Below are 13,188 nucleotides of genomic sequence, written 5' to 3' on the forward strand. Positions count from 1 at the left end.
CTCCAGGGGGCCAGTCAGAGGGGCCCCCTGCTCTTTTTCATGCATTTTACCTCCAGGACCGTTTCCTGTTCTCAGAGTGAAGATCATAGGAAAAGTCCTCATGGTTCCTGCCAGGAAAGGAAAAAATAGCTCTATTGAAATACACCCAGAACATTCTCTTCCATTGTGGGGGGTTGTGTTTTTTTTTTTTTAATGAGAAATTATTTTACCAGAGCCTAACCTACCTGGGGGAAGGGAAATACCTTCTGTGTCACCCAAATTGTGGTGGGGGAAAGAGACACACTTGTGGAGGTCACAGCTCAGGGCACAGGCTCAATGAGAACTAATCACAGGACTACAAATGCCCTGCTCTGTCCCGCTCCCCCAACACCTTACCTCCATGTCAGTAGGGCCCCTGTGTAATAACAGGAATAAAATTAAAAGAAGTAAATGTCTCAGGAGTGTCTAGGGAAAACCCAAAGACAGCGGGGAGATGAAAACAAGGACACACGGGTGGCTTTAGCCTCTCGCACGAATAGCTGTAGCAAACTACACACAGCCCAGCCCCAGTAGATAAACAGAAAACCTCACAGAAGAAACTATTTATTTTGGTTCTCTTACCCAGTGCATTCCATGGTGCATCCTCGCCTAGAATTGAGTGGAAGCAAGTCCATCTCAGAAGGGACATACCTGAAGAGAAATGGCTTTCCAGATTCTGAAGGGCAGAGAAAGCACCAGCCTGGGTTAGAGAAAGGTGAGGGGTGGGGTAGGGGGTGGGCTGCCTTCTTCCCCAAATAAGGAACCTTCCTGAGGCCAGCACAGTGGGAGGGAGGGCCATAGGGTGGAAGCAGCCAGACTTCTTCCTGAGAAGTGATAGGATGCCTCCAAGGGTCCATTCAGGTGCCCAAACTGTGTCCTGATGGTGGGAGCCAGTCGGTCTGCCTCAGAGCCCAGGACTGAGGTGGGCGCACAGCAGGCCGGTCTTACTTGGCCGGATCAATTTCACTTCTCCGAAACCCTGTGTAAAACATGAAGCGTGGACGACCTGGTGAGCACAGCTCTGCCCTCAAGACCGGTTTCAACTCCTCTCTTCCCAGAGAACAGCATCTCTGAGCCCGTCCTGGGTGACCTCACAGAGATCACCCTAGTGGCCCAGGCTAGTGACCGGGAACATGTACCTTCCTGCAGCCAACCCCAGACGTCCACTGATGCATCATATACTGGCAAAGATGTGAGTTCCTGTGCATTGGTCTAACAGCAGAGACTCTGCCACAGGCCCAAGAGGTGGTGTTTGGGACAAGCAGGGGTGCAGAAGTGTACGCAGTGCAAAGGTGTAAGTGGTGGCAGGGGTGCAGGGGCTGTGGAGGGTGCAGGCAGTTCAGGGGATGCGGGGGTGCAGGCAGTGCGGAAGGGCAGAGAGTGGCAGGGGTGCAGAGGTACAGGGAGTGTAGGGGTGCAGGAAGGTTCTCAGGCACGTGGCCAGGGTCAGAAGGCAAGTGCACATCCTCGCAGTCAGCCTGACCCCGGGAGATTAGTGCAATGGTCTGGGGTGGCGGAGGGGGCGGCGGCGGCGGCGGCGGCGGCGGTGGGTGGGAGGCTGCCCGGGCAAGCCGGTCGATTTCTTCTCTTCCCTGCAGCCTGGCCTGGGGGGGTGTTGGCCGCCGGAGATTCGCCAGATGTTGGACTCCAGGTAAGCGTGCTCCTGGGTGGTGGGGCGGTTAGGTCAGGGGGCGGTGGCAGCGGCAAGGGGGCGGAGCGGGTCTGCCCCTGGCGAACTGATGCAATAGCTGCCTTCTCCCGGCTGCCGGGCCTGGGAGCGGCCTCTGCTGCCCCAGGTCGCTGCACACACCTGTCCCACTCCGCAAGCTGAGTGGGGAGTGGAGGCGGTGTGGTTAAGGTGCAGGGCCCACGGGGATAGGGGGGCTGCAGCACGGAAGCCGGTCAATTCGCTCCGCTCTCCCCCGCGGCGGAGCCAGGGGCGGCTTCTGCTGCCGTAGAGGCGGGACGCCGGTCTCCAGGTGAGCTTGGTCCTGGGAGGCGGCGGCGGCGGCGGCGGCGGCTGGGGATTGTGGTCCGTTCCAGGGAGCTGCTCCATTTCTTCTCTCCCCCGCGGCCTGGCCTGGGGGCGACCTCTGCCGCCAGAGATTTGCCTGAGGTCCGACTCCAGGTGAGCTTGCTCCTGGGAGATGGGTGCGGTGCAGTCAGGGGGCTGGGAAGGTGGTGGCTGCGGGGATAGGGAGGCTGCCCCGGGGGAGCTTGAGGATTAGCTCCCATGTCTGTGCCGTGTGGCCTGCAGGCGGCCTCTGCTGCGCCAGGTCCCGGGACAACCCCTTCCCACTTTGCCTGCTGGGGGAGGGAGGCAGGGTAGTCAGGGTGCACGGGTGGCGGGGGTCGGGGGCCTGCAGCGGGGGAGCGGACACATTTGCTCCCATCTTCCCCGCGGCTTGTCCTGGGGGCGGTGTCTCTTGCCCTGGGTTAAGAGACACGTGTATCCTAGTCAGCCTGGCCCCAGGAGGCGGGCGTGTTACGTTGGGGGTGGTGGCAGCAGCGGCAGGTTTTCCCATGGAGCCGGTCCATTTGCTCCCATTTCTCCCCGTGGTTTGCCCTGGGGGAGGTCCCTGTTGTCCCTAGTTCGCCGGACGTCCATCTCCAGGTCAGCCTGCTCCCTAGAGGCGACCACCGTGAGGTCAGGGGGCAGGAGCGGTGGCTGCTGTGGGGGTAGGGGGCTGCCTTGGGGAGCTGGTGGATTGGCTCCCGTCTCCCCGATTGCCTGGTGTGGGAGTGGCCTCTCCTGCCTCAGATCACCAGACACACCTGTCCCATTTAGCCTGCTGGGGGAGGGGCGCCCTGGGAAGTGCCTTTAAAGTGTGGGGGAGGCGATGGCAGGGGTAGAGGACCTGCAGGGCGGAGCCTGTCAATTTGCTCTCCTCTTCCCCACGGCCAAACCTGGGGGTGTACTCTGCTGCCCAAGAAGCCGGATGCCCGTCTCCAGGTCAGCTTGCTCCTGGGAGGCGGGCGCGATGCTGTCGAGGGGCAGAGGCAGCTGCGACGGCCGGCTGCCCCGCCTAATGGGGCCACTTCTTCTCCTCTCCCCTGACCTGGCCTGGGGACGGCCTCTCCCGCCCAAGATTAGCCTGAAACCCCACACCCGGTCAGGTTGCTCCTGGGAGGTGGGCGCGGTGACATCAGGGGTTGGAGAGGAGGGGGGTCTGCCCCTGGCGGGCTGGAGGATAAGCTCCCATCTCTCTGGAGGCCTGACGTGGGGGTGGCCTCTGCTGCCCCTCATTCCCGGGTCACCCTTCTCCAGGACATATTGCCCCGGGGGTGCTGTAGGCTGCGGGGGCGGCGGGTTGTTGGCGAGGGTATGGAGCTTGCCGCTTGGGAGCTGGTGGTTTAGATCCCATTTCCCCCGCAGCTTGGCCTGGGGGCAGCCTCTGTTGCCCCAGGTCGCAAAGCACTGTTTCCCTGACAGCTTAACCACCGGAAGTGGGCAGGATGTGCTGAGGGGGCGGAGGCAGCCGCCAAGGCAGCGACGGAGGGGGCTGTCCCTGGCCAGCCGGTCAATTTGTTCCCATCTCAACATTTGCTGTCCCAGTTTCGCAGGACGCCCTTCTCCAGTTTATCCTTCTCCTGGGAGGTAGGCTCAGTGCATGCAGCCCAAGGTCTGGGCTCTCCCCTGGGGAGGGGCAGAACTCTCTTCTTCTTCTTTGTCTTTATTCTTCAGCGAAGTGGTTACTGGCCCCAATTCTTAATTCTGAGAAAGTGTAGCCTGTGTTACGGAGGAGCTGCTGGACAGTGAGGTTTCTGGGTGGGTTTTCACATCAGCTGATGCCCCAGGCAGGCAGGAAATCTATTACTTAGAGCTTCTTAGTCTGGAGTTGGGGGATGGCCCCGCCATCCTCACCATGCTTTTTAAAAATGTGTTACTCCCCTCTTTTTCCTAGGTGACATTTTAGGTTATTGCGTCCCAGATTGCTGGCACACCCATCCCTGTTCTCAAACATCTTTTAAACTTGGGTGAACTGATAAGTTGGGGAAGAAGATGATTTACTGAAAGGTAAGAATACTTAAATTTGCATTAAAGCTACATTCTGTCAATCTTTCTCAAATGATTTTTCTCTGATTCTAAATCCATGACCTAGTGAATGTTGTACTCCTGTGTAAATCATTGATCTTCACATCACACTTGTTGAGTGGTCAACGAGATTTGTTATTTAGATTATTCCTGAAAGGAAAAGCTCAGGCTTTTGAGAATTCCTTGTCTGATGTCACCCAGGCAGTCACAGTAGAAGACAGAGCTGATATAAAAATCCCTCACCTGCCTGAACTGCAAAGCTTCTGGGATTACTGATCCCTGAAATGCAGGTGACTCTTGATGATAATCTGGGGGATGGTTTACATGATCAGATTCTTCCAGTCCTGTAAATGGGTTCCGTGGCCCCAGCCCCGGGAGAGCTGGTCATAAGGGCCATATCGTGAGGGGTGGGATGGGAAGGCAAGGTCTAAGAGCTGGCATCACTGAGATTCCACACTCGCTAAACACAGACCCCAGAGCCTAATTGTTGTCAGGTTCTGTTCTGGATTTGAGAGTGTGTTCAGACATGATTCTTGCCCTTCAGGGGTCACGGCCTGGGTGGAAGTAACCTTTACATAAATCTGGGGAGGATGACAATTAAGTAGATGGGCTGTTATGATTCTCAGTGTGCCCAGGCTCGCTCTTCCAGGCACTCGTGGGACTAACGAGAGTCATGTTATTCACTCATACACGGATTTATTACCCTTGAATTGATCATTTGTCCCACAGTAAGTGAAACAAGCGATGAGGAACCTGAGCTTTGTCCCCTTTCCTAGCACTGATTGTATCTGTCAGTCAGGCGCCCTGCGTATGCATTGTGAAATGGTGGTATTTCTTGCCCAATGGGACTGCACTGTCAGTTCTGAGAATCAGGGGAGACACGTGGGTAGGACAGCACACTGACACACATGGCACCCCCCCCACCCCATGAGACAGCATTGTCGATGCTCAGGTGACCCGATGTAGACCGCGGTGCTAAACCTGAGCATGTTTAGTGATCTTGGTGGCTATGAAAATACAGACTGCCGGTCCCTAATTCTGGAGACTCTGAGGGTGTGCACCCCAGAATTCTGCATTTTAAGAAGCACTTTAACTAATTCTGATGAAGATGATCTGAGTGTCCCACTGAGAAACACTGGTGTGCGATGCACCAGTATTGAGGATTCTCAGGGAGCGATGTCTTTTCAGGATGGTCCAAGGGCCCTCACGAGACTTTTGCCTTGGGTGTAATTGTATGTGTTCGAAAGTGATGTCTCTCACTTCCAGTGCTTGTCAGCATGCTCTGTGCAGGGATTTGCTCTCAGCAGATATCAAAAACTATAAGTCTTCAGGTCACCGATCTAGAGTGTGAGCGATCTTTTGTTTTGGTTTTCTTTATTGCAATGCGGAGTCTCCCGAAAAGAGATTCAGACTGAACAGCTTTGTGTCGGACTTTGGAAGACCGCTGGTGCCCAAGGGGTTCTCTGGCAGCACAATGACGAATCTAGGTCCCTCTTTCACTGCTACGTCAATGAAGTGGACCGCTTGGACAAGGCCAAAGCTGGTATCCCAACCATAGCCCTTGACAGTGATGTTCGGCTCCAGGAAGCCATCAGATGCAGCAGGTGGCCAGAGGAGGAGCCGAACGGGCTCATGAAATGTGACACCCCCAGCTTCATCAACACGGACCAGAACTCTTCCTTTGGGGAAGATGATCTCCTGATTTTGGAACCACCTATTGTTCTAGAAAATAAGCCAGTTGCCCAGACCTCACACAAAGACTTGAATTGGAAATGTGCTTTGTCAAGTGTTTCTCTGAAGATGTGAAGTCTGTCTTTGTATGGCAGGAAGTCCCCTTTCACAAAATTGTATGTGTTTGTGTCTGAGAGAGAGAAATGGAGACAGACAGAAAGACGGAGACAGAAGAGAGCCCCCTCAGAAGAGAGCTAGTTAAGGTGAGTTTTTGTGCCTTTGTAAACATTTGGGGTTTTGGGGGGAACAAAGTATTTACACTGTCTCATTCTCCTCGTTGGAAACCTTGGCCCCGTCCTCAGTGTCAGCGGCCTTGAACGGGGGTTGCCGTGGTGCTTTTCATCTGGCGCTGCCACTTCCACGCTCTGCCTTTAGCACGTTGCTTTGCCTCCCAGGGCTGCCACCCTTTAAACTGTAAGGTGAGGAGTCTGGAGTAGATGATCCATCCCAGCTCTGCTGTTTTGCAAATTTCTGATTTCGTATTCGGATGAGGCTGGGATACACCCAGAGCAGTATAAACCAGGCCCTACCTCCTGTCTCTTGCTGGGGCATCCCTCAGGTCTGTGCCTTCTACTCAAGCCTTTACTGAGCCCAGCTTTTGTCAGGAGCCCAAGTGCCTACCGGGATGGCAGGAGACCTGTCTCTCATGGTCACGGTGGCAGACATTTCTATTGGTTGTGCTGAAACAGCTCTTCTGAGATCCTCCGGCCACCCTTGCTCCAACCTGAGGACAGACTTACCGTTCCTTTCCTAGTAGGAGGATCAATCCATGGTGCATTTTATGACAATCCTGTCCCCAGGAATGCACGGAAGGTTATCAGCTGAGTGAGGGGAAGTGCCTCTGTGTCTCTGTGTCCCTGTATCTCTGTCTGCTCACAGTGCCCTGCCACCGGCTACTGAACAAGAAAAGTGCTATTCACCATGCTGTGTCTTTTGCAGATGTGTAGGTGATGGTCTTGTGGCTCATGTGTGGGCTTTGTGCTGGGATGGTGAAGGGCTTATAAATACCTCATCAACATGTATTCGAGATGGCCTGGTGCCACACAGACTTGATTCATGAAGGCATCAAGCCTGCACACTGGTTTGGAAACAACTTGGTTTTGATCAGTCACACTGCATGCATGACTCACTGCTGATCTCTGGGTGGTTTTTTCATTTTAGATTTATTCACCCAGTGTCTTGCTTAAGCTGAAAAATACATTTATTTCACTAGAATATTCTCAGATTCTTTGTTTTCACACATCCAGTTGTTTAATTCCTTTAAAAATCATTTTGTGTTTATAATGCCTCCTAATATCTATCATCTCTAGGTTCCCAGTGGCCTGAGCCATGCACCAGATTTGATGTAGGAACTGTTCCACCAAAAGAAATCCCTTTGCCATAATATCTTTTGAGGAAAATATTATACTTTAAGGCTCTAACAGTAAATCGTAGAACAAAGCATGGAATATTTATTGTAGTTAATACATGTTCATGCAAAAAGAAATGATATTTTCATTAAACAATGTTGAATTTAATAACTTTTACTAATGTGAATATTATTACTCATAATTTAAGTAACCAAATAAAACCACAGTTATTTATTATGAAGTTTGAAAACTATTTACACTGTCTCTCAATTTGAGGTAGCTTTATTAGAAGACTGAAGGGTATTTAAAAGATGGAAAATTACCCATGATGACACCATCATTTTTATTAACTAAATATCAAGAACTGTGCAGGGTTAAGATTGAACCCTCTGCAAGCTGTCAAGTTAGCATGAGGTAGTTTGTGGATGCTGCCAGAAGACAGGAGACTCCCCCAGGTTCAGAGACAATGAACTTCTTGCCAGCACAGCAGGCAGCTTGGGGTTCATGTTCATGTTGGTTCCTGAGTTTCTTTCCTTTTGCTGTTGTAACAAAGGACCACAGACTCAGTGGCTTAAAGCAATACACATTCATCATCTCACTGTTCTATTGTGCAGAAGTGCAAAGTCATTGTCAGTGGGCTAAAACCAACGTGTGGCCAAGGCTACATTCCACACCGAGGCTCTAGGGAGGGATTCGTCCTCCTACCTTTCCCAGCTTGCAGAGGTGTTCACACTCCTTGGCCCAGGGCCCTGTGTCTCTGTGACCTCTGCTGCCACTTTACATCTCTGTCTCTGACTATATAGATATAAAGGAAGAGTCTTCTACATCTGGCATGGACCCTTTTTCCTAAATGGACATTGTATCTCTATTTATGTGCAGATTAAAACCCCTTCCCTCCAGGGTGTGGTGGCATCAGCTCACAAGATTACCACTCTGGGCTTTAAGTGTCCTCTTTGTATTGTCACCTGGGAACTTCTCTTTCCATAGTTAGCTCTGTGTTACATTTGTTGTTGTATTTTACCCGGCATTACTGAAAGTTTTACTTAAAAGGGATCCTAATTAGCTCTGTTTACCTGTTTCCAGAGCTGAAAGCTTCAGTTCTAGAGTATCTGTTTGATTTCTCTTAAAAATACATTCCAGTATATTTCTCTGGTGAAAGTCTTTACCCTGTTGTCTATTCTCCCATAATTTCCTTATTTTCTTGAATATATTAAAAGTATTTTATAGCCTTTATTGGTAACTCTGATGCCTACATCACCTGGGGGTTTGCATCCTTTGTCTAATGTTTCTTATTCTCATATTATCCGTTATATAGTCTTGACATGTTGCATGTCTTGAAATTCTTTATTACATGGCAGACATTGCAAATGAAAAATCCATATGTTATTTTCCGTGAGAGGTTTTCTACCTTCCTGTTAGGCAAACAGGGTGAGGGACTGATCATGTCGCTCCAATCAGGCGCTGAGGTGGATCAGGACTGAATTGCCTTTTTTCTTAAAACAGCTTTGAGGTATACCTGGCAAAGTAATTTTCACACGTATAAAGTGTACAGCTAATACGTTTTGACATAAGTATATCCCCAAGAAACCATGACCACATTCAAGAGAGTGAACATACCCATCACCCACAAAGCTTCTCTCCTGCCATTTGTTGTCCCTCCCTCCCTCCCCATCTCTTCCCCTGGAAACCATTGATCTGCTTTCCATCACAACATATTGGTCTGCATTTTCAAGATCCTTGTATGAATGGATTAATGCAGTATCTACTCTATGTTGTCTGACTTCTTTCATTCAGTGTAATTATTTTGAGAGTCATCTGTGTTGCTGTATTAATAGCTTATTTTTCTTATAGCAGAGTATTGTTTAGTGCTGAGTTTTTACTGAAGAGTTTGTTGTGAGCAGTGTTTGGATAGACCATCATTTGTTTCTCCATTTACTTCTTGATGGATGCATGGGTTATTTACAACTTGAGCTATTATAAATAAAATTGCAGTGAATATTTGGTTACAAGTCTTTATATGGACATATGCTTTTCTTTTCTAAAGCACCAGATGAGGAATATCTGGGTTATATGGTAGATAGGTATTTACCTTTTTTAAAGAAACTGTTAAAGACTTTTCCAAAATGGTTGTACTATTGTAAATTCCTTGTGGTGTGTATCAGCTCTGGTTGCTCTACTTCCTTACCAGCACTTTGTAAGGTCGGTCTTTCTAATCGTATTCATTCTTGTATGTATGTGTACTAGTATCTCACTGTGGTTTTTAAAAGCATTTCTCTAATGACTAATGGCATCTTTAATCAGCATCTTTTCATATGCTTATTATCCATCTGGATATCTTTACTGAAGTGTGTTTTCTGGCCTCATTCATTCATTCAGGTGTTTGCATTATTATTGAGTTTTGAGACCTCTTTATTCTGGATCAGATAGAAAGAGAGACCTTTATCAGATATATGATCTGCAAATAGCTTCTGTCTATGGCTTGTCTTTTCATTTGATTAGCAGTGTTTAGAACAGCTTTGAAGAGTCTTCATTTTGATAAAGTTCTCTCTATCAGTTTCTTTTTAAAATAGATTATACTTTTGGTGTCATAGCAAAGAAATATTTGCCAAACCCAAGGTCATAAAACTTAAGCCTATGCTTTTTCTCCTAGCTGTTTTATACTTTTAGATTTCCTATTAAGATCTATGATCCATTGTGACTTAATTTTTGTATATTTTGTGAGGTGTGGATCAAAGTTCATTTTTTTTTTTTTTTTGCATATCACTATCTAATACTTCCAGCACTACTTGTTGAAAAGATCCTTTCTCCACTGCATCCTTTTTGAGAATCAATTGTCTATATAAGTGTTGGTTTAGTTCTGAACATTCTATTCTGCTCCATTATTCTATTTTCCTGTTTTACACCAACACCATACTTTCTGATTACTGTAGTTTAAAAAAAAAAAAAAAAGGCTGAAAATCAGATAGTGCAAGTCTTCCAACTTTGTTTTTCTTGTTCAAAATTGTTTTGGATATTTGGGATCCTTTGAATTTTTTATGAATTTTAGAATCAGTTTTAAAATTCCTTACATCCTGTTCTGCCAAATTTCCACCCATGTCTTTGGCCATCTACAAAGCCACATTTTCTGAAGAAGTCTCTCTAGATCCCAGGTGAAAGGAATTCCTGTTTCATCTGTGCTCCAATCACATTTGATAATATTTGATTACATTTATTCATATTTGGCTGGATGTACTTGTGTGATCTTTCCTGCCATATAGTAAATCTCTCAAGATTTGGAATCTTGACTTGGTTCCCTCTGTCTGCTGAGAAAACTAGTTCTATGCTTTGCAGGAGTGAGCCCTGCAGTAAGAGGTATCTGCAGCACACATCTAGCTCATTGCTTGCATATCGTCAAGGAATCCTGCAGATTTAGAATTGTTTATTGATTGTTGTCTCCAAGACGGCTCAGCCTTTTTTATTTCTATTGCTACTGCTGCAGTTTCAAAGGAAAATGGGCTAATTATTTTCCAAATATCAAAACATACTGTAATTGAGCTGTGACGCAAATTATGTGCTGCTGTTTCTTAACAACCTGCTTAGTGTTCACAGGTTCCTTCACTCATGGAACTTTTGGGAGAATGTCATATCCTCAGAGATAGCAAAGCTGTCTTTGGCAACCTGAGCGGTAGTATCTGAACTCACTCCTGCTCTTTTTCCAGTGCCCCCTCTAGCACTCCTCCAGCCCTCCATGGGGGGCCTGCAGTTCTTCCCTCGAAAATCCTGTTGCTTCTCAGGAAGAATTCCCTATGAAACATATTCATGTCCTTCTTGTGGGGACATTCAGTCCAGAGACCTGACAGCAGGGGAAAATGTTTAGACTGCTTTTGGTAGAACGTAAATTCTTCCATACTTGTTAGAAGCAAATCCAATGAGGAAACTGTGTTGGCATCTAACAAATCAGGATAAATGTCTGATGAGGAAGATCAGCTTCCCCATCCCACTCAGGCGTCATGTTGATGTGACGCTCACCTTGGCTAACATTTTCTCCTGTGAGCAACGTGAAGTTCAAGATGTTATGAATGGCTTTTTGTTTTTCTTCCTTAGTCTTTCCACATTCACTGTGTCTGGTGAGATTATAAGAATCCTGCTTGTTTTCAGCCCAGCACTAACCTTTTTAAAAGGATCACGTGTTTAAAAGGCTAGTGGACAATTTGTTAGAAGATTGAAATCCTTAGACTTTGGTCCTAGAGTTGAATCTTGGTTACTGGTGAATGAGAATTCCCGTTAAAATTTTAAATTCAGTGATATAAAGTTTTAAAAATAGTTAAATATTAGTCAATTTCATTAAACACTATAGCAGTTATTTACATTTAAGCCTGTCTCTGGGGCAATTTTGCAATGATTCCCTCCCTTTATTGATTCCCTCTTTATCAGAATCCTTGAGAGGTCCCTGTCATCATTGTCAATATCATCATCATCATTACCATCATCATGGAACTGATTCCTCTGGGAGATTCTAGGAAAATAAATAGCTGGACGGGGTTCTGTGCAGGTCAGTGTGTGCATATACAGTAAGAAGAGTTGTCAGACATTAGATTCAAGATACCCTTTCCATTTAGAGAAGAATGTGGTCATGAAATCCTGATGTGCTGAATGAAGGAAGCGATGGGAACAGGGTAGTCAATGGAAAGGAGGAGGAAGTGAGCGAAGCGGGGAGCATAGGTCCTTGGTTAGGTGATCAGCACATTGGTGAGAATGAGGGGAGTGTGATGGCAGAATCATGTCCCTCCCCGGCCACAGGGTAGCCACCTGTGACATGTTACTGTACATGGCAAAATGCATGACAGATATTTTAGGACAAAAATCTTAGAGGATTTCTGTCTTCTAAATTGTCTATCAGTTAGCATTTTAAACCCATGATACATTATTAAAGATTAGTGCAGGGGGACAAATAAAAAGGATTCATATAATCTCACCAGACATACTGAATGTAGAAAGGCTAAGGAAGAAAAACAAAAAGTCATTCATATGTGCCTTGAACCATAAAATGCCCATGAGAGGAAATGTTACACAAGGTGAGTGTCACAGCCACATCCATAATGCCTGAATGGGATGGGACAAGGGGATCCTGAGATGAGACAATAGGGCGAGTAGCCTGGATTGTCCAGGTGGGCCGAATGTAATCACAGGGGTCCTTGAAATGGAGGACATTTCCCAGCTGAGTTTAAAATCAGAGGGAGGTGTAGCCATAGAGCAATGTTCAGAAAGGCTGCTGACCATGAAAATGGAGGAAGTCGTGGGGCACAAGCTAAGGAAGGTGGGTGACCTCTGGAAACCGGAAAAAACAACAACAACAAGGAAACATTCTCTTCTAGACCCTCTAGAAGGAAGGAACCCTGCTGCTACCTTGAATTTAGCCCAATGAGAACTGTGTTGGATCTCTGACCTCCACAGCCATAAGCTGATAAATCTGTGCTGGTTTAAGCTCTTAAGCTTATGGAAATTTCTTACATTGGTAAGAGGAAAATAACATAGTGAGCCGTAGTGTAACGGATTAAAGGTATAGGATGGGGTGTGGAGAGGATTCTGACATTTACAACTAAAAATCAACCAGGTGAAGTGGGAAGGTGTTTTAAGGAAGACCTACCTGGCAGGGCTGTTAAGCAGACTGGAGCGAGGGGAGCATTGGAGTTAGAGGAATCAATTAAATCTCTACCAGAAAAATAAGGAATAAAATGTAACAGGGCTTCAGTGATAGTGGATGTAGGAATGGAAATGGGCAGAGAGACATAAATATTACTTTGATATTAGCTACAGGTTTGATGACTGCATGTTGGGGAGACTTAGCCGATGTGTGGACTGAATGTTTGCATCCCCTCAAAATCCATATGTCGAAACCCCATCTCCCAGGGTGATGGTATTGGGAGGTGGGGCCTTTGGGAGGTGATTTGTAGAATAAAATGAGGTCATGAGAGTAGAGCCCTCATGAATGGGATTAGTGTTCTTATACAAGCCCCCAGAGTGCTTGCTTCTCTCTGCTCTCTGGGATATGAAGATATTGGGAAGACAGCCATC

General features: G+C 47.4%; 1 protein-coding gene across 50 annotated transcripts in view; it reads left to right on the plus strand.

Annotated features, from left to right (window-relative positions):
• Positions 1 to 7: 7 nt before the first annotated feature.
• Positions 8 to 13,188, plus strand: part of LOC141577207 (trafficking protein particle complex subunit 9-like) — a 180,826-nt gene continuing 167,645 nt past the window's right edge. For 18 of the 50 annotated variants that reach the window (XR_012505991.1, XR_012506006.1, XR_012506008.1 and 15 more), the window contains exons 1-7: positions 14 to 733; positions 1,077 to 1,210; positions 1,617 to 1,669; positions 1,956 to 2,146; positions 2,951 to 3,616; positions 3,924 to 4,036; positions 5,445 to 5,988. Coding sequence is in view for 8 of the 50 variants with exons in the window: in XM_074361388.1 (XP_074217489.1) it covers positions 1,152 to 1,210; positions 1,617 to 1,669; positions 1,956 to 2,146; positions 3,452 to 3,616; positions 3,924 to 3,935 (480 nt within the window). In the remaining 42 variants the exon portion in view is untranslated. Of the gene's footprint in view, positions 734 to 1,076; positions 1,313 to 1,616; positions 1,670 to 1,951; positions 2,147 to 2,950; positions 3,617 to 3,923; positions 4,037 to 5,433; positions 5,989 to 13,188 lie in introns of all 50 variants that reach the window. The other 32 variants (XR_012505978.1, XR_012505983.1, XR_012505984.1 and 29 more) reach the window with 16 other exon arrangements.

The sequence above is a fragment of the Camelus bactrianus genome, chromosome 3 (assembly GCF_048773025.1).
Source record: "Camelus bactrianus isolate YW-2024 breed Bactrian camel chromosome 3, ASM4877302v1, whole genome shotgun sequence".
Taxonomy (NCBI): Eukaryota; Metazoa; Chordata; class Mammalia; order Artiodactyla; family Camelidae; genus Camelus; species Camelus bactrianus.